The sequence below is a fragment of the Lampris incognitus genome, chromosome 9 (genome assembly GCF_029633865.1).
Source record: "Lampris incognitus isolate fLamInc1 chromosome 9, fLamInc1.hap2, whole genome shotgun sequence".
In the NCBI taxonomy this organism is placed as follows: Eukaryota; Metazoa; Chordata; class Actinopteri; order Lampriformes; family Lampridae; genus Lampris; species Lampris incognitus.
The window spans coordinates 53,804,133-53,825,661 of NC_079219.1; the positions used below are offsets into that span (position 1 = coordinate 53,804,133).

At 44.5% G+C, this 21,529-nt stretch overlaps 1 protein-coding gene across 6 annotated transcripts in view; it reads left to right on the forward strand.

Moving 5' to 3' along the window:
- Positions 1-2,782: 2,782 nt before the first annotated feature.
- The window catches only part of nbeal2 (neurobeachin-like 2), an 81,637-nt gene continuing 62,890 nt past the window's right edge, over positions 2,783-21,529 (forward strand). For 4 of the 6 annotated variants that reach the window (XM_056285806.1, XM_056285809.1, XM_056285807.1 and 1 more), the window contains exon 1: positions 2,783-3,563. In XM_056285806.1, coding sequence (XP_056141781.1) covers positions 3,262-3,563 — 302 coding nt within the window. In that variant the 5' untranslated portion in view covers positions 2,783-3,261. Of the gene's footprint in view, positions 3,564-14,826; positions 14,957-16,503; positions 16,593-21,529 lie in introns of those variants that run through there. The other 2 variants (XM_056285811.1, XM_056285808.1) reach the window with 2 other exon arrangements.

The following is a 21,529-nucleotide window of genomic DNA, read 5'->3' on the forward strand; positions in this document are numbered from 1 at the left end:
AGTGGAGAAAGGAGGGGTGTGTGCAATGTTCGGTGATGCTTGTTGTACATTCATCCCTAATAATACTGCTCCCAATGGCACATTCGTGAGAGCCATGGCCCAGCTTGACAATCTAGCGTTAGAACTCAAAGAGAGCGCTGGTCATGGTATGTGGGACATGGACTGCTTTGAAAAAAACATTCGGCGGACCTTGGGGCGCACTGTTTGCCAAGATAAGGATGGGTATAGCATTGATAATAGTGGTGTTGATGATTGCTCTATGTCGTCTAGCTCCATTGCTCTCAGCTGTGGTTCAACGGATGATGGCTGCCATGTGTGGACAATTTTTTATGTATGGACAATTTCATGTGACCCCTGCTATTTCCACCACTCCCTCTGCAGAGGGCAGTCTAGTTGATTTGGATGTTTATGCACGTACAGGGGATCACATTGTTTACTACACCATTTGCAAGGTAGCGGACACAGAGACATAGATACTGGCCTAAGTGAGACAACACATGGAGTACCCCTGCCCCTTTCGTGAAGTTTATTATGACATCCCTGCCCATTTCATGAAATTTACTATGTCATCTATGTCATCAGGAGGGCAGTGGTGCTTCCATTTCTACCTGACCAGACACTCTTTTTTTTGATGGTTTTGGGGAATGGCAGGTAGATCTTACCATCTCTTTTTTGCCCCAACCAGTTGCTGAACTTGGTTCCACATTTACTAGAATAAGTATTATTGTAAAAAAATGACACTGCTGCTGAGTCCACCTGTCCCTACACTGCAGTATTGTATGCTAAGTATCGGTTGAAGAAAGAACTGATAGTTCAGTCTGTGGTGTATCCTGAACCTATGTGGAAGCCTGCAGCTTTGGATGAGTTTATGGGTCATCATGCTGTAATTGTCACTTGGGCGAGCTTGTGAACATTCAGGTAGCTGACGACATTGTGTGGCAGAACATGCCCTACTGCTTACAGAGGAAATTGGACAGCCTTCCAGGGCAGACAGAGGAATCCGAGCCACTGTGTGTCGAATGTGCTTGTAACCTCTCCACAGTGGTGGCCTTCAACAGTGCGTAAAGCACCTGGGTTGAAGTACAGAACATCTCTCCCTCTCCAGTCAGCATCTCAATTATACTAGCTGTCTATCCATTATCCAAACCGCTTATCCTGCTCAGGGTCATGGGGATGCTGGAGTCTGTCCCAGCAGTCACTGGATGGCAGGCAGGAAGATACCCTGGACAGGCCGCCAGTCCATATTCATCACAATTATAATATATTCACCACGATTATGTTATATTCATCACATGTTGTACTAACTTTGTTTACTGAGCCTGATCTTTTAGTAAGTTTATATTTTGATGTATTTTGACTGCATTTTGACGAAATTTTGATTTCACCTTAGACATTTATCTGATTTCAGCTTGCTCGAGCACATGCACAGCATTTAGCCAATCTTGGAAACAGAAGTATAAGTATTTTGACCTCATTGTAAGTTTGCATTAATATCTATGCTATCAGTGGACCGATGCATCAGGTTGTAGGCTTTTAAGTGGTCGCCCTACAGATGGACGGTTGGCATTAGGGGGCCCGGGGGACCATGGGGGAATTTTCCCAGTGTTACAAGGAGGCGTAGCTGTACTGGGTTTTTCGCCCCCACCTACAACTGTGTTCATTTTGATTCACTACTGAGATTTTTATGTTTGATGAATGTACTTTACTTGTGCTGTTGATTTGGACACTTTAACTCTGATGTGACTTCAAAGTCACAAAGGGGGAAAATGTGGGAAATAAATGTTTAAGCATCTACAATCATCCATCCATAATCCAAACCGCTAATCCTTACTCAAGGTCGCGGGGATGTTGGAGCCTATCCCAGCAGTCATTGGGTGGCAGGCGGGAAGACACCCTGGACAGGCTGCTGGTCCGTCACAGCCGCCCCCCCCCCCCCACACACACACACATATTCACACCTAGGGACAATTTAATACGGCCGCTTCATCTGACCTACATGTCTTTGAACTGTGGGAGGAAACCGGAGCACCTGGAGGAAACCCATGCAGACATGGGGAGAACATGCAAACTCAACACAGAGGACGACCCGGGACAATCCCCAAGGTTGGGCTACCCTGGGGTTCGAACCCAGGACCTTCCTGCTGTGAGGCCACCGCACTAACTAACCACTGCACCACCGTGCCACTTCATCCATTAATGCCTGTCACTAATTAAATGACGAGGCATTTGGTTACCTTAAGGGAGTCATCTACAATCAGTTGGCTTATTTTTATACATCCATCCATCCATCATCCGAACCACTTATCCTGAGTAGGGTTGCGGGGATGTTGGAGCCTATCCCAGCAGTCATTGGGTGGCAGGCGGGGAGACACCCTGGACAGCCCGCCAGGCCGTCACAGGCCTGTATTTTTATACAATGTATTTTTTATTAACCAAGAATCAAATGCTGTATTATAACGGTAACTATCACATGTAATCAAGGCACCGTTAGATTCTGGAAACCCAAAACCATGTCAAGTGAAGTCCATTTTAATTGTATAGCCCATTATCACAAATTAAGAATTTGCCTCGAGGGGCTTTCTTAATAAGAACATAATGGTGTATAGAGGGGCGTGGTTTAGAGCCGGAGGCGTGGTCTAACGTTGAGCCCCACAGTAGGTGGGATCGAGCTATAGTATAAAAGAAAGTGCTTTGGACAGGTTGCTTCAGCTCCATGGACCATCTTGGTATATTGATGCACCTATAACACTAAAAATAAACCTGTTCACATCAGACTCGTAAGTATTGGACATTGATTGATTGCCTATTGGACCTGGATTGATCGACTTTGAAAAACAAGTGTGTCGCGGATAAAATTCTCCCACATTTTTGTTTTTTTTTTACCCGTCACTACGTTTTCATAACTCACGCAGACTCCGTCTGATCTTAACCGCAAGGCAGCCTTGATCGGCCGTGTTTGAGTGTGCGTGTGTCTTTAAGACCGTCAGCCTACCTGTTGTGGGCATAGTCTGCGGTCAACTCCGCAACGTGTTCTGGAGTCGGGGGGGCGAGCTGGACCGTCCCCTCATCACCGGACACGGACGACGTGACACGCGACCGTCACGGTCTCGTTTGGGAACCGCTGTAGTCGGGCGAGCGTGGCCGTCGCTCCCGTGGGAACTCCCGTGCGATCGGCGTCACAGGCGACCGCGAGATCGAACCAAAAACGCCCAGCATGCGCGTTTCTCCCGCCGCGGGCTCCCGCGCGTCGGCGCTACGGGCATGACATCGACGGCCGGTCGCGGTGTCACGGTCTCGGTTTTCGGCCCCGCTCCGACGGCAACTTTAGGAGGGCTCGTTCGTCGCCCGCCGCACTTTTTTGGATCGTGTCGGAATTTTCAAAATGGTTCACGGGAGCCTTCCGCGCCCCGTCTCCTGCCAACTACCACGGAGCCCCCTCGTCGCCGGCGAGCGCAAAAGTTCGGCGGTTTGCTGAAGAAGCGAGATCAACGAGCAGCCACCCGGGCGGAGGAATGGCAACCAAGGAGCGGCTGTACGAGCTGTGGATGCTGTATTACACGAAGGTGAGTCAAGTGCCGCACACCCGACAGTGTAACACCTGTTGCCGCACCAGCTCGTTCGAGCCCGAGCTAAAAACACGAGAAGATGTGCTGGAGGTGATGTTCCGGGTTGTCCTCTGGCAACATCTCCCGTCTTCTGCCGTCTGCAGCGAACGAGAATCAATTAGGCTCCTATGAGGAAGTAGTCCATTTTGCATGATTAGTGTTGCAAATTGATCAAACATGATCACCTGTAATAGCGCAGTGGCTGGGGGCTTTTCAGGTTTATGAGGGTTGTGAGTAGCGTTATTCGGGGTATTTGGAGCGGAATGCTTTCCAGCGTGCGGCGCATCGGCTCTGGTGAGTACCTGCTATGCAGGTGTTACTGCGGCTACTTCCTGTATAGCGAATTCACAGTCTTAAGCAAACAAACTCGCTGTGTATCGGTAAACCACACTGTCATGTCTGTGTTTTTGTGATCGATGTCACCATTAATAACAGCTGGTGCAACTTTCTGCGCTGTTTAGATGTGCAACATTTTTTTTTGTTGTTGAATTGATTATTAAGGTTAAGAATGCCCGGGCTGTTAAAGAGCACTGCACGTGTAGGCCACGTGTATTGACCATGGCAGGTTTGCACGCCCTGCAATATTAATTAGTGACATTTCCTATTCATTCCAATTTGGTGTCAAATGAGCTCCTTGGGGCACATATAAGATGTGTGGTGAGGTTGAGAAACGTTGCCCCCTATGGGTGTGTCGTCCCCCCCCCATCTTCTTGTAGTTGAAGTGCAATAGGTTGACCAAGATGTTCAAAGTGACATTGCAGAAATGCATGAGTCCTCTAGAAAGAGCAGATTGTCTTTCTGTGAATAAATTAGTCATCTCAGTATCATTATTTAATAGGGCTGCAATCTGTTTCCATGCCTAAGGAGAGAAAGAGAGGAGGGGGGGTTGCTGAAATGCAGGAAAGTTTTCCATGTTGTTTTTGTGTTTATAGCTGTGCATGGGGCCTTGGCTTCTGACCCTTTTTTCTTTGCCCTCACAAGAGATCTTAAGGGCTCAACAAGGGTCAGTCTGTTCTCCTTACCAATGTTCTTTCCAGCTGAAACGCATCCTTCGTGCATCCTCCTATGCCGAGGGTGTGGAATGATTACAACGTGCGTTGGAAGAAGTTAAACGTCTAGGTTGTGATGGTGGTGGTTGTGTGTTTCCGCTTGTTACTGTGGGATGTGTACAACAGGCTGTGGAAGTATTATTCAGGGCAATCGGTTGTGGTTTATAGAATACTCTCCTCATTAGACATAGGCCCACATAATTATAAAAATCAATCGCGGAGGTGTGGGATGAACGAGATCTATCCCTGTGGGCAAAGTACTCAACTTTCAACCGCTCCACCGGAGCCGAACAGTGGCTAACGGTACAATTAAAGTTAGTAATTAAGTAATTTAGTTAGTAAAGCTTTCTTTATACGTGGGTGTTGCCATGGGAGGGGCGTCGAGTGGCTCGTTTGACCACCCATAAAAAAGAAAGGTCTAAAAAGTCAAACTTGAATGTATTCAGTGAAACCAGGCATCAGTTTCCTAAGAACAAAGTGAGCCCATAGTCATTACGTACAATGTTCTTAAACCGGAAATATCCTTTATTTGGCAATCCTTCCACGGAAATATGATTGTTAGTGTACTCTACAGTATAGCATATTTGTAATCGTGGTAGGTTCGAGGCTGCCTTGCATTAGGTATTCTGTGCTCAGAATAGAAATTTTTAAAAAGCCCACATTTTTTGGGGGGGGAAAAAAAGACCACAGCTCTGTTATATAGCACTTTTTTAAAATATGGCTACAAAATTATTCACAACTCGATACTGAAACGCGGAGGACATATGGCACAATCAGTATCGGACAAATTCTAATAGACATTCCTGTGTGAGTCAGTAAGAACTCTGAAACTGGAAGACCAAATTAGCTCAGATGCGGCCGCATGCGAGTGACTATGGACGACTCTTGAGTTGCTTTTTAGAAATGGCTGCTGATTCAGATTGCCCGACGACCAGGGGAAGGCTGTTACCAGCTTTAGGAGCAACTGCGGCGAAAGCCTGATCCCCTTTTTGACTTTAGCCCGACCTGTGGGCTAAATGCCCCGGTCTGAGGACCCTGAGGGTTCTCGCTGTTGCTCCGGCACAATAGTTCCGGGTATTCTCAGGGGCCCTGCAACGTTTTTGTGTGTAATTAAAAGGACTTAAAAATGCAAGACTGTGGTGGAGCTACGCAAGAAATAGTATCAGGAAAGATTGTACAAGGCAGCCTTGGAGGCCTTAAGTAAGCATATGTTCTTTATCAGTAGCCTGGGCCGAATACGCCGTGGCCTTAAACAAATAGATCAAACTGAAGGCTCCGTTGCATTAAACGATATGTTTACGCAAAAGTAAAATGCGTGTTCTCACGTCTCTGAATGACTTACAGATGCAGCCAGCATTTCCTCTCATATTTGTTCTTAGTTAAGGTGTGTGTCAGTGGCGGCTGCTGCTAACAATTTCAGGGGGGGGTGTGCAATTTACCTTGGCGCAGCACACCTGACAGCCGCTTTAATGTCCACAGAGTTATTAAGAAGGACAATGTCGCCTATGTCCTTCTTAATAACTCTGTGACTGTGTGGACATTAAAGCAGCTGTCAGGTGTGCTGCGCCGAGGTAAATTGCACCCCCCCCAAAAAAAAAATTGTTAGCATCAGCCGCCACTGGTGTGTATGTGTGCTACTATCCTGCCTACCTTGCATCTGTCTATAAAGCTTTCTACCATTTCTGCAAAGTACGCTGCTTGGTATTGGATCTTTTTGCTTTAGTGAACGTTACTCCTCAATACTTTTCCCAAAGCTGAGTAATAACATTTGTCTTTTTAATACCGTTTCAGTCACTATCTGCGTCATGCGGATTTCTAAGCTTTTCCCGAGGTGGTTGTTGCATTTCAGAAAGCTTTGCAAAATTGCATGCTCTCCATGCCAGGCCTGTTGTGAAGGATGCCAAAGGAACAAAGTTTCGCTGAGCCGTCGGTAAAATGTCACCTCGTCATGTGGGTTTCGGCACGACGTGCCACGGTTGGTGGGATGGAGTTAAGGCGATACAGCCACCTTAATAAAAAAGAAAAATACATGCACTCTCCTCTAGAGGTTCAAATTGCCAACTTCATTTCTCATTTCCCCTGCTGATGAGTGTATTTCCACATAGCCGTCATGCCCAAACGCCACGTCACAACTGCTTCAAATAAATCAAGTTGAATAAGAGGCCTAGAGTTGTAAAAAAGAAGAGCGAATTGGTTGTTAATGCAGTAAAAAAAAAAAAAAAACACCCTTCAATCAATCACCAGCGGCTGTGGCCTGAAGGATGCCTCCTAAGAGATCCCGCCGTGAACCTGACATGACTCCAGAGGCTGTTTTGTTCCTCGACCTCTGAGTTTCTTGTGATGCCGGGGACTTCTAGTCCGGGGGCTTCTAGATCCCTGTCAATACTTAGATTTAGACTTTCGTTCGGATCTTATTCTGATTATTCCTTTCCCCCCTGACTTTGCCATATCTGATCACACCTCCTTTCTTTTTTTCTTTTTTGCTAAGAAAACCAGCAGTTTTTTGCCTCTCTTGGGCCAAGTCCTTGTGTAGGAGAATGATGCTTGAGGAAGCGCTTGCTGTGATAATTGGTTATAGTGCATGATTACTTGTTGATGGATTACCGATCTCCAATTTACTTTTAATCAATAACGGTATGAGTAAACGTTCGCTAACGCCGAACGGCTGCTCGTCAGGGCATACCCACTTTTTGACGCCCGTATGTAGCAGAAGGGACGTTTGAATGTGAAGGAACCCCGATGAATCATAACACGTGATTCCATCTTGTTTTGGTGGCTACGGTATCTGGGCCATCTCTGCGTTTGCAATAAAGAGAGCAAAACGTGCTTTGGCTTGTCAGTGATAAAGACGCTCTGCTTCCTCTGATTGTGCAAGAAAATCACACGCCCTTTTGCAAGTCTTTTTTTTTTTTTATAGCAGTCATCCGTTTGGCTTCAGAAATGTGTTGTCCCACAGTTGATTTGAACCGAGTTTGAACTGAATGGGAGATTATGAATTGGACAGATATAGGCGTGCGATCGTGTTTACCGTTCATATACACCACCGTGAGGACAAAGTTCTCCACAGTGCATGCAGTAAACAGTCTTAGACACGGTATATTGTCATTTTACTGATACCTTAACTCGGCTATGAGCAACCATGGCATCAAATTGAATGAAATGAATGGACCGTGCCATAAATGATAATATTGTGAGATCTTTATTTCAAAATGCATTTTATTCCTTTCACCTGCTTTTACTTTGCCCTCCATTAAGGGACAAGCTGTTAAATGGAGAGAAAGCAGACATGCACATATAGATCAGCAGAAGAGTCTGCAGATCCTTGTCACCAGATTGCTGCTGTTCTGCTGTCGCTTTATTCACGGTGGAGCTCGCGAAGCCTTGTTTCAGCTCCACGTCAGGGTCTGCGTGCCTGTCGATATCGCTGTGCGGAGCGAACGCAGGCTTGCTGGCTGTGTTTCAGAGCGCCGTATCGCCAATCCAAGACTTGGCTTGAAAACGCTTGTGTCTGACAGGTACAGACAAATACAGCAGCGCGATGATGTGAACACGGAAGGGAACGGCACGCTTGTCAGATCCTGTCTGCCTGCCTCTTAACAGGAGGTTGGACAAATATACTGCTGAGGGGTTTTTTTTGTGTGTGTTGTTGCTCCAGCTGCACATAAAAGTACTGCTATTCAACTTTTTTTTTTTTTTTTATAAAACATCTCCTTGATACATGTCCTGTTTTGCTCCTTGATAAATATTATTGATATGGGGATGAAGATTACGCTCCCAGAATCCGGGATTAGTCGCGTCTGACTCATTGTTAGGCAAACACTTACCCAGGAACGCATGACACCGGTCCTAGACGTGCGACGTGACTTAGCTTTTACTCCATGACCTCACTCACTTCTGAGGAGTTTTGCCTTTTCCGTTGAAATTATTGGCGCATGTGTTCGTCTAAATTCATCATTAATGGGCGGCACGGTGGCCCGGTGGTTAGCGCTGTTGCCTCACGGCACCAGGGTCCCGCGTTCGAACCCCGGGGTTGTCCGACCCTGAGGGGTCATCCCAGGTCGTCCTCTGTGTGGAGTTTGCATGTTCTCCCCGTGTCTTGAGGTGGGTTTTCTCCGGGTGCTCCGGTTTCCCCCGCCGTCGGAAAGACATGCATGCTAGGGTTAGTACTCCTGTCTGTGCCCCTGACCGAGGCTTGGCAAGACGAGCTGGAGTTGGTCCCCGGGCGCTGCACGGCGGCTGCCCCCTGCTCCTAGCTGCACAGCTAGCATGGCTTAAATGCAGAGCGTAATTTCCCTACGGGATCAATAGATTATATCAAAATAAAAATCAAAAAAATAAATCCAGTTTTCACTAGTTGTAATCATCAAGTGATAATAGATTCAGTAGGTTTCATTATTTAGGCCCTGTGATGGACTGGCAGCCTGTCCAGGGTGTCGCCCCGCCTGCTACCCAACGACTGCTGAGATAGGCTCCTGCATCCCTGCGACCATGAGAGCAGGATAAGCAGTCTGGTTAATGGATGGATGGATAAATCCAATTTTAAGACTTATTCTGCTCTTTCCTCTCTCCTTTCACTTATTAAATTCATTCACGACCCTAATTCCATTGCCTGTCCCCCCCCCCCCCCCACTGCAGCTCATATCAATCTACACGGTACTATTTGAATAGTTGGTGGTGGGAAGTAACTGTGGTTCATTAATGTGCAACATGGTGCGAGAGGCTATAATAGCATGCAGGATCGTTTACTGTATTAGAAAAGCACTGTATGCTGACATGCACTGTAGGTTATGTCCTCAGCTCATCTGAACCCTCCTGCAACAAATGGTAATGCCAAGCTACATTATGTGGAGCTTGCCAGAAGTGAGGCGTTGGAAAAAAAGACCTCGAGACAATAATGAACAATTAGCGCCGGATAAAAGGAGAGTGGTGTGCCGTGGCGGTGGGGAAAATGTGTGTAATTATTGTGTGGCGATTGGCATCAGAGGCTGTTAATAGCTGTAATAAAAGCCTCCAGAGATAGACCACTGTGACGGTTCAACCACCACCCATCCACAGAGCTGTGACTCTACTTTCTCTTCCCTTTCTTGTGAACTCAAAGATCGTGTCGCATTGATCTGTATTTTTATTTCTTTTTTTATCACTCCATCATATTTCTATCGGTTTTGTGAGAGCTTGTGCTTTCTCTGGGCTTGTAGTGATGCAGGTGAATATATCGTATGCTATAGTATACTATATTATAGTGAGCATTGTAGAGTGGAGTCACACTGTGTGCTGATATAATAGTATTGGCGATGTTTTAGTTCTAGCCAAGCGTTTAAAATTCTCTCTTTTCTGCCACGAAGCTTGGATTTATGTTGGCAAGTTTGAAGGGCTGGGCCGTCAAAGTGTGTGTGAGATATCCACTTGATTTATGTGCGGCATCCAAATCCTGACGCTGACGTGTCAATCCAGATACAGATCATTGTTGTTCTGCCACCAGTACACAAAAGAGATGACATGTTGTAAAAGGAGCGTCTTAAAATTGACTTTTAACGTGAAAGTCAGTTGACAGAATTGGGAGATTTGAAAGCGAACCATGCGGCACGGTGGCGCAGTAGTTTGCGCGGTCGCCTCGCAGCAAGAAGGTCCTGGGTTCGAGCCCCGGGGTAGTCCAACCTTGGGGGTCGTCCTCTGTGTGGAGTTTGCATGTTCTCCCCGTGTCTGCGTGGGTTTCCTCCAGGTGCTCCGGCTTCTTCCCACAGTCCAAAGACATGGAGGTCAGGTGAATTGGCCATACTAAATTGTCCCTAGGTGTGAGTGTGTGTGTGTGTGTGTGTGTGTGTGTGTGTGTGTGTGTGTTGGCCCTGTGATGGCCTGGCAGCCTGTCCAGGGTGTCTCCCCACCTGCTGCCCAATGACTGCTGGGATAGGCTCCAGCATCCCCATGACCCCGATTGGGATAAGTGGCTTGGATAATGGGTGGATGGATGGATGGATGGATGGATGGATGTTTTAGTTCCTATTTGTCGTGCACAGAAAACGGATATTACCCTATAACCCTTATGTACTTGAAACGTTTGTGTGTAAACATTTCAGCAGCCCAAGGAGCCTGGATAATTTTGCACAGATATTTTTTGTTCATTGATAAAGCTATATCTTATTAGATGTATTCTACTTTTTCATAGGTTTCATTAATTCCATTGTGTCTATATGTTGAGCGTTCCACCAAGACAAATTCCCACAACAAGCAAGCTCATGCGGCCCTTGATAGACTTGAAACTGTATTGGAGAAATGCGGTAACAGCGGCGGTGATGTATCCTGCATCTCAGTTTGGTTTTGGGGGCGTCTGGGACTCCCATTTTCTCCAGTTTACCAACGAAAAAGGCCAACCGGGAAACTCAAAGTGCTCTTTGTTTCCCCCGTGTTGGAAGCTGGAGCCAAGCAGAATGCCAAGCAGCAGCTGCTCGCGGCCATTTCTGTAGAAAACCCCAAGCCAGGTTATAAAACTCACTGGGAGGGTCAATGGGGATTTGACTGGTCTTTCGCTACCATGGCAAGGACTTTAAGGTACTTTTCACATCATTTCATAAGTGTATGCACGATCTTACCAGGTGTCTGGATCAGTTTGTTTTTGCCAGTAACTGTAGGTATTCCCCTTGGTTTTACTTTTCAGCGTACAACAACCTGTCTTGCTTCCTAATGAGCGACGTATTCACACAGCATCAATTTGAAATTTAAGTTCCAGTTAAAATGAGTTCGACTTGACAGGACGTTCAATATGAGGAACCCAAACTGTATAAACAGAATGTCCTAAAATAGATGGACACACTAGAGTAATATAGGAACATATATAAGTCACTAAGAATTGACTATTTGCCCTTACGAAAAAGTCCTGTGGTATGATAGGGAAGAATATTACAGGGTTTCTGTAGTATCCTATATTTCCATACTGATCTTGTAATATCCTGTGATTATTCATCAACCTCTATAGTCTTCTTCTTTCGGCTTCTCAGGGGTCGCCACAGTGGATTTTACAGTTTTCCATTGGTACCCTGTGAGGGCATAGCACCAATGGTGTCCGTTGTCAACCCAGGCCTCGATCGATTCCGGTATGAAGCCTCGACCAATGCGGTGTGGTCTTGTAAACCCGCATAATGATTTGGCAAAATTTTACGTTGGCTGCTGTTCCCGACACAACCACTAACCCTATGAGCCATCATCAGTATTCCTGTAATATTACAAGGATTTTTCCATGAGGGTACCTTATGACATCAGTCACTTTTTATTGCATTGTTTTTTTGTTGTTTCTTTTTAATTTTTTTTATTTATCCAAACCGCTTATCCTGCTCTCAGGGTCGCAGGATGCTGGAGCCTATCCCAGCAGTCACTGGGCAGCAGGTGGGGAGACATCCTGGACAGGCCGCCAGGCCATCACAAGGCCGACTCATGTTTTTTTATATATATATCGTGAGACCATGTGGCCTCATATGATGCCATGCTTCACATGCACATTTCTGCACCTTATACTTCATTCCTTCGTTACAGGAACTATTATGTTGCATAATGTTATGTAATGGGGAAGTTGTGTAGGGGCGCACGTGGTTGAGATTCTCAGTAAAATACACTACCGTTCAAAAGTTTGGGATCACCCAAACAATTTTGTGTTTTCCATGAAAAGTCACACTTATTCACCACCATATGTTGTGAAATGAATAGAAAATAGAGTCAAGACATTGACAAGGTTAGAAATAATGATTTGTATTTGAAATAAGATTTTTTTTACATCAAACTTTGCTTTCGTCAAAGAATCCTCCATTTGCAGCAATTACAGCATTGCAGACCTTTGGCATTCTAGCTGTTAATTTGTTGAGGTAATCTGGAGAAATTGCACCCCACGCTTCCAGAAGCAGCTCCCAGAAGTTGGATTGGTTGGATGGGCACTTCTTTGAGCAGATTGAGTTTCTGGAGCATCACATTTGTGGGGTCAATTAAACGCTCAAAATGGCCAGAAAAAGAGAACTTTCATCTGAAACTCGACAGTCTATTCTTGTTCTTAGAAATGAAGGCTATTCCATGCGAGAAATTGCTAAGAAATTGAAGATTTCCTTCACCGGTGTGTACTACTCCCTTCAGAGGACAGCACAAACAGGCTCTAACCAGAGTAGAAAAAGAAGTGGGAGGCCGCGTTGCACAACTGAGCAAGAAGATAAGTACATTAGAGTCTCTAGTTTGAGAAACAGACGCCTCACAGGTCCCCAACTGGCATCTTCATTAAATAGTACCTGTTAGAGCCTGTTTGTGCTGTCCTCTGAAGGGAGTAGTACACACCGGTGTAGGAAATCTTCAATTTCTTAGCAATTTCTCGCATGGAATAGCCTTCATTTCTAAGAACAAGAATAGACTGTCGAGTTTCAGATGAAAGTTCTCTTTTTCTGGCCATTTTGAGCGTTTAATTGACCCCACAAATGTGATGCTCCAGAAACTCAATCTGCTCAAAGAAGTGCCCATCCAACCAATCCAACTTGTGGGAGCTGCTTCTGGAAGCGTGGGGTGCAATTTCTCCAGATTACCTCAACAAATTAACAGCTAGAATGCCAAAGGTCTGCAATGCTGTAATTGCTGCAAATGGAGGATTCTTTAACGAAAGCAAAGTTTGATGTAAAAAAAATCTTATTTCAAATACAAATCATTATTTCCAACCTTGTCAATGTCTTGACTCTATTTTCTATTCATTTCACAACATATGGTGGTGAATAAGTGTGACTTTTCATGGAAAACACGAAATTGTTTGGGTGATCCCAAACTTTTGAACGGTAGTGTAGGTGACGTTCAAAACCGATGATGTCCATGATTCAATTCAGGAAACTTAACTGATGAAATAAGGTGAAGAAAAAGAACAAAATATAACCTTGGCGATGAGAGCTGAGCGAGCACGAGTGAGACGACGTGGATGAAATGAGTGTCCCGATGTTCGAGTGCTTCAAAGACCCCAGCTTGTCCAAGATGACTAACTTCGTTTCAACTTTTTGCCGATAGGAAAGGACTTATAGTCGACGCTGGTACACCAGCTGTGACCTTATTGCATTGTAAGGAAGGGAAAAAAAAAGACCAAACCAGAAAATAATCAAATACTTATTCCCAATATCTGGAATAACTTAATCCCAAAATACCCAAACCAAACTGCAACACCACCAACACAAACCACTCTCTCTCTCGCCATTATACAAGTCACGTTTTTACGCTTTTATCACTTAGTCAGACTTGCTTTAAAACAAGGTTGTCATCACAACATATAGATTCCTATGCTAATGGAGTCTCGCCTCAGAACGGCTGTACCGTAACAATCTTTTCTTCCAGCCCGTCCAAGTAGATGGTGAAGTCTGGTTTACTGGCCGCTAACTCACGTGGTTTCTAACGCTGGGTGTTTGACAGCAACACGTTATTATTACATGTCATCACAACTCACATCACCGGTCGCCTGGTGGGAAAACTCAAAATGCTCAGCCGTAGCGACTTGATGTGATGTTATAATGAAAATAACCAAGTGGGAATGCGGTTGTATCTCCCCATGCCGTTGCTTCTCCATTTGAGATCATGAGAGAGATTTGTCTAGACACTGTTAACATGAAAGCGAGATTGTGCAGAATCTCCAGTTGCGATATTGTCCTACGTTTCCATCAGATTGGGTGTTCAAAAGAAACCGTTTTGGGCTAAAGCCAAATAAGCTAAGCTGCCTGCAAATGAAAATGCAATATTCTCGTGAGAATGTACCCTCGTGAATGACATTTTTTTTGCACGAGTGACGTTTTGGTATGTTTGCACTCCCAGCTTGCGTTTCCCCATGAAAATGCAACTGTCAGTTCAATCACACTTCCACCAAGATCCTCCGCAAACAGCAGGTGCAGTCAGTCACTCGAGCTCCACCAGAGGGAAATGGCAGCTCTTTGCCGAGATTTTCTTTACTGCCTTTCATTTCACAAAGTCTTATTTCATGAGCGCGGAGGCTGGCAATGAGCATCTCCTTACTGCCAGTGTCACAACCAAAAGAGGAAGGGGCTTTTGTAGAGGTTGAGTTTTGAGCGAGGAGGAAATAGGCTTCAGTTAAAGTGACTTGGCATTTCCTGGTTGCTTGCTTGACACTTGGGAGAAACAGAGCAAGTGAGACGGGCGCCATAGCTGCTCAGCGGGGATGTGCTACCAGGTCGAGCTGTTGCGTGGACGAAGACTGAAGGGTCATCTGTGACTGGGTTTGCATGAACCCGGGCCCTCCTGCACAGCCCCGTGCCATGAGACATGGACTGGCTCATAAGTGAACGCCAGCTGGTAATGTACAATTTCAGCATTTCTGTTTTCTTTTTGCAAATACTGAAACTAGTTGCACCAGCTTAGATGAGTCCATTTCCTTTTGCTGCCGCTCTTGATTAACGCGCGCGTTGAGTTGCACAGTGGACTTGCTCATTTTGAGAGTTTCTTTTTGTAAAACATGGTCAATATGTTAGCGCTGCATACGGTACCGTTGTTGAAGCAGCCTGCGCTGTGGGAGGCTGCAATTTATGGGAAGTGACTGATGAGCCGTGGCATCATGTGTTGCTTAGGTTATTTGTGTGCCATGAGTAAAGTCAGATTGTCCCCCTGATCAAAAGAAAAACCCGCATGTGCTTCAAAGTGACAGCTGCCCTGTGGCAAAGAGCAGTCACACTTCCTCAAGGTTCAATAAGAAGGTCCTTTAGTGTGTGCCCGGGTACTGTCAATCACCCCTGGAGCCACACATGTATCGCTCCTCCGTCGCCCATGTCTCACTACATGGAAAATAGTATTAAAGGACTGACCTTTCTTTCTTTTATTGCATGCTAAAATCTCAAAAGAGGCCTTTCATTCTTTGCATTAGCCTAGGCTGCGGGTGGACCCGTCTTTGGAGAGTTCTCCTCGGGAGCGGTGGACGCATGTCGATGCCACCGCTGGCTTTGTACGTTCATTCTCGAACGGTGACCGTTCGCCCTTTGTATAAAGCCAAGGATCTTTTCTAAGACCTTTTATTAAAAGAACCGAAGATGTCGACAGAGCGAGGAGGAGAAGGGTGTAGTCGACGAGAAGGCTTCGGCTTCAGCAGTCGACCTGTTTGGTCGGCGCTCTTGTCGGGCGTTTTCTGGTGTCGCTGCGACGTGAGATGCGGAGGCTGACGCAGCGAGGGAAGAGTGGCAGGATATGTTGCTCTGCTGAAGCAGATAAGAGCAGTGATAATGCCTAACCCCGCTTCATCACTGTCGGATATAGAAACGTATCCTCATACAACTGAAACCATCTCGTTCACTTCTGACTATAGTTATGTCACACAAACTCGGTTAACATTTTTTGATATTAAGTCCCGCACTTAAAAAAAAAAAAGTTATTTAAAACAATTGGTGTTGCATTGAAAGGGGGGACCCTTACATGTCACTTAATAGTGATGTGGACTTTGAAATGGGAATGTATTTCTTGAAGTTGATTTAGCCTGACTGTTCTGATATAAGGACAGAATTGGCTCATTTGTTGCTGCCTGTGAATGTGACATCTCTTTGCAACATCCTGTTTCCTACACGGGGCTTAAGATTTAGTCAGGCTTGTGTTTATAGCTTGTGTGTAGTATGTTTGTGTCAGCAATTAATGCTTAGGGCCAAACCTTTCTCTTTTTTGAGCAGCACAGTAGTAAGAATAAAAGCAAAGCCACAGGGCAGGTTTCATTGAGGAGGTGTTAGCAGTAACTGAGTTAAACATAACTGTGTACTTCAAAAAAAAAAAATCTTACCATGTTGTGTTTGCTTAATACCATGTGACATATCGGAGGACATCTCTATCAGTTGCCTCACATCCCCTTTTCCTCCCACCTCCAGAAAGATGTGGGCTATCTGCAGCAGTGGCTGGAGGCATTTGTGGCATCCTTCCAGAAGCTCATAGATGTACCGTCTCTGGGGCCTCGTAGGTGAGTGGACGGACCGCTGTTATTTCATATGAGACTGCACGAGTCCTGGCACTCTGTTTGTCAGAACAGGGATGAACCAGTAACCTAATGGTGGTGACCCTCTCTATCTCAACTATAGAGCTATTTCCATTATTAACAGTATAGTAATAGTGTTTGAAAAGTTAATATGTAATCAACTATCTCAATATGTTAATGACTTGCACATCGTATCTCCATACCAATCTAGTTTCGGGGCAAACTTCTCAACAACCACTACTGTTTCTTTTTTTTTTTAAAGATTTTTTTTGCTCCTTTTATTTGACAGCGATAGTGTAGAGGCAGACAAGAAATGGGGAGAGACATGCAGCGTGCATGATATGCAACAAAGTTCGCCGGCTGTAATCAAACCAGCAATGGTTGTGGCCATGCAGCCATGTGGTATGCGCTGTAACCATTCGGCTACGGAGGCACCCCAAACCACTGCTCTTTTAAAATTCACCAATGATGTATCCTCTTCATTGGACAACAATATGCCTAGAGGTGCAATATTTATAGAGCTTACTAAGGATTTTGACAGGGTTGATCACTACCTCCTTCTGACAAACTTGTGCTATTGGTCTTTCAAAACGTTCTTTACTTTGCTTCAATTCATATCTTCACCACAGATGTCAGTGCGTCTCTTTCCAGGTCAGTAAGATTTTATGATTGTGGAAAAAGGCATACCACAAAGGTAATCTCTAGGGCCATTGTTGTTCTCCATTTTATTAATGATCTCCCACAAATATGCTCTGATTGTCCTATTCAATTATATGTAGATCCATCCAGCCATCCATTATCCAAACCGCTTATCCTGCTCTCAGGGTCACGGGGATGCTGGAGCCTATTTTAGCAGTCAGACAGAGACAGAGATCAGGCTATCATATTTTAAAAGCCGTTATTTAAAGACTTCAAATGTGTTTTACCGTTGCGGTGTTCACGATATAAAATGAATCAAGGTGAACGAATGCTCTGCTGATTGACTTTCATTCATAAAACAATGTTAAGAAATTTTTTATTGTCACTACTGAGACGATTTCCAGCTGTGACTGACATCATACCCAAATCTATGCCCATAGGCGTAGATTTGGGTATGGATGGTAGGGACATGTCTCTACCTATGTCAAGGGTCTACTCAGCTGTCCCTACCAATGTCTTCAGCGATCTCAAACAGCTTTTGTCATTTTAACTCCACAACCTCTCCCGTCCATCAATGTTAAGTCTATGCAGAGTTGCAGGTTCGCAGGTTTCCCGTTGAATAGCTTGCGACGGCAGTAGCTTGTGTACAGTGTACGGCGGGGAATTAGAAGAGGTTGGTATTTGTCATAGTTTAAAAGATTCACGTTAAACAATTCTATCAGAATCTATTATCTAGATCTAATGTTAATCAATTAATTTGAGGTTCAGAGCTCAGGTCTAGGTTGTTCACTAACTTGTATTCGTTGCTCGAACATGTCATCATTTTGATATTATCAACTAACATTTTATTGTTGGTAACGTTACAGCAAAATGCTCTTTATAAAGAGGATAATTGATATCGGAGAGATCCAAGACAAGACACAGAGACTAAATAACAAGAATATTAAAAGAACAAGATAAAGAATTTAAAAAAATAAAAAATAAAATAAAGGACAACCAGAGCTGGATAAACAATATAATTAAAGTCGAATCAGATGGAGGCAGAACCTCCCATTTAAAACCGGTTGAAATTCAGTTTACAAGTGCAACCAACCATGGAAAACTAACTGCACAGCTCTTGCTTAATAACATTAAGTACACTTTCATTTTTGCAGATTGTAGGCCTGTAACATTTACACCCTTTGTGTGTGTGGTTGGGTGTGACACATACACATGCACACACACACACACACACACAATAGATAGATAATTTATTGTCCTACAAGACGATATTTGTTTTCGCCTTTTGTACAGAGCTTCACATATAGTAAACACATGTACTATACATCCCGTGACCCTGAGAGCAGGATAAGCGGTTTGGATAATGGATGGATGGATGTACTATAGCTACATACCACAGGACATACATAGAGAACAGGGAGACCAAAATACATTAACACAAGAGTTTAGAGGTTCAGTGAATTTAGAACTTTGATGGGAGAAGGAACAACACTCCTTTTAAAACGGGCCATCTTCAGGTGAGGGACCTGTACCTGAGACCAGATGGAAGCAACGTGAGGAATGGGGTGATGGGGGTAAGGGGATCCTGAGTCATTAGTAGTGCTCTGCCTGTTATGGCTTTGCTATTGAGGTGTTGGGGGTGGGAATACACATTGTTAGTCCAACAAAGGTTTCAAAAATGTCCCTACCAATGTTGAACCCAAACCTACGCCCTCGATTAATCCTACTCTTTAAATTGTATTTTTTTCTTCTGATTTTCCCCCTTTTTCCTCTCCCAATTGTACTTGGCCAATTCCCCCACTCTTCCGAGCCGTCCCGGTCACTGCTCCACCCCCTCTGCCGATCCGGGGAGGGCTGCAGACTACCACACGCCTCCGCCGATACATGTGGAGTCACCAGCCGCTTCTTTTCACCTGACAGTGAGGAGTTTCACCAGGGGGACATAGCACGTGGGAGGATCACGCTATTCCCCCCAGTTATTTCCCCTTACAATTTTAATTCCATGTCCTCAAGGACCCCCTATCCTGCAGATTTTCATTGTAACCTTGCATAGGTAGCTTGTACTTACTCAGCCAATCATCTCATAGCACTTAATAATGCAAGGTGTGCAAAATCTGACATAATTCATTGCTGATTGGTTGAATAACTACAAACGGGTACCTATTCAGGGTTGCAAAGAAAATCTGCAGGATAGGGGTTCCTTGAGGACTGGGTTGGGAAACACTATAGTCCAAGGCATACTGAGCCATCCTTTTTTCTTTGTTCCTAGAATTTCTAAAGAAATTGGGCGATGCGTCTTTCAATTTAAAGCTCCATCTGATTGGCACAACCTGCCAGTGTTGTAGTCGAGTCACTAAACCTCAAGTCCGAGTTGAGTCTCGAGTCCCCAGTGTCCGAGTCCAAGTCCCCAAAGAAGAGTCCGAGTCTAGTCTGAGTCAAGTCCCTATTACCTGAGTCCAAGTCTGAGTCGTCAAGGTTGAGTCTGAGTCGAGTTCCAAGATGGGCTCCATTGCACTCCAGTGCTAGGTGGAACACACATGCCTGCCCTCGCACGAAATTGAATAATGTTACTGTGTTAATATAGCTATCAATAGCTTATGCCAAATTATTAGGGCCTATTACAAAAAAATCTAACAAAAACAAAAAAACAAGTCTTTATCAGTTAACAAGCCCCGAGTCCTCATCTCCAACTGCCGAGTCCAAATGCAGTCAATGTTCGAGTTCAAGTCTGAGTCATCAGTGCTCAAGTCCAAGTCAAGTCACGAGTCCTGAAAATCAGGCCTCGAGTCAGACTCGAGTCCAAGTCCTGGACTCGAGCACTACAACACTGCAACCTGCCCAGTTCAATTAGATCTATTACATCCTTTCACCACTTTTTGAGGCATCACTTTTTACTTATCTTCAAACAACTTGCTCTTGCTTCTAATTATATTTGAGATATGGAAATAATGAGGGGTGTAGGTGCATGTTAATGTAGCTTTGTATGGGTATGTGTACGTTTACTGTATGTATTTGGGCATTTTAGTGGGTGGGGGAGTGGCTGGGCCTGGGAGAGCCTTCGTCTGAGTACGTGAGTGTATTTGTGTTGTTTTGCTTTACGTGTTGTGTTTTCTGTATATTTGTGTTTAGGACCGCTATGGAAATGAGATGGTTCATCTCAAGAGGTTTATCCTTCTAATAAATGTTATCCACTAATCTGGCATTTGAACCCGTTTACACAAAGTCAAGGAAAGTTCCAGTGTAACATCAACATTTCAGGAACAGAATAGGAAGCTGAATCTGAGTCTGTTTTATTTTGGTAAAAGAAATCATACAAACCTCAAACAAGAAATCTGACTCGGTGGAGTTTCTCACTGGCACACTTTGTGATAAGACAAAATTTAAATAGTTGCATGACATATGCAGTTATGACTTAGGTGTTCTGTGCATATTAAAATTTTGAAATTCTATGTAAAAGTGCTTTGTATGATGTCATTGAAGTCTGTCTCTATGAGAGGTAACGTAGTGCTGGGCAATATGGAAAATATCACGCTCATCATGTTCCACGATATTGATTTATATGTCGATGTCTGTTTTCATATGCAAAAATGCCATGCTTAAGACCTGTTTGGTAATGTCAAGTATAATATCAAACCAAAACTAGTTTTCAAATAATACTCCCTTAAATATTTTACGCCTCATTTTGTGAGAAATCTTAGAGAACAGATTCTCATGATGCCCAACAAAATTGGGCATCATGATTTGACAGTATACAGATGTCATCCTGATACAAAACCACTGAAAGACGGTTAACAATGGTAACAAATTATTGCCCAGCCAACAAACAAGAACTATCTGTCTACTACTATTGATGCATGCTCAGTAATCCAGGTAAGAACGTCAAGGAAGGTTGAATCAGTTCATCTGGATACATTGTTTATAGAGAGAAACCTTTCATCACTCAACTAAGTGAGCTCTTCAGTCTAAAGTGACTACAGGTATCCCCACCCTTATAAACAATACAGTTGCATAATGACCGAAACCAACGACCAGTTTCATATGCAACTGGTCGTTGGTTTCGGTCAATAAACGTTGTATGCAGATGAACCGATTCAGCCTTCTTTGACACTACTACATGTATTTTCTGTTTCATTCTCCCTTCTCCTCTTCCTCTCTCCCCCTTCCCCTCTCTTCCTCTTCCCTACCACTTTCTCCTCTCACCTCCCTCCTCCTCCTGTTCCTCTCTCCCACCTCTTCGTTCTCTCTCCTCCTCCTCTTCTCTACTCCCCCTCTTTCCTTGTTAT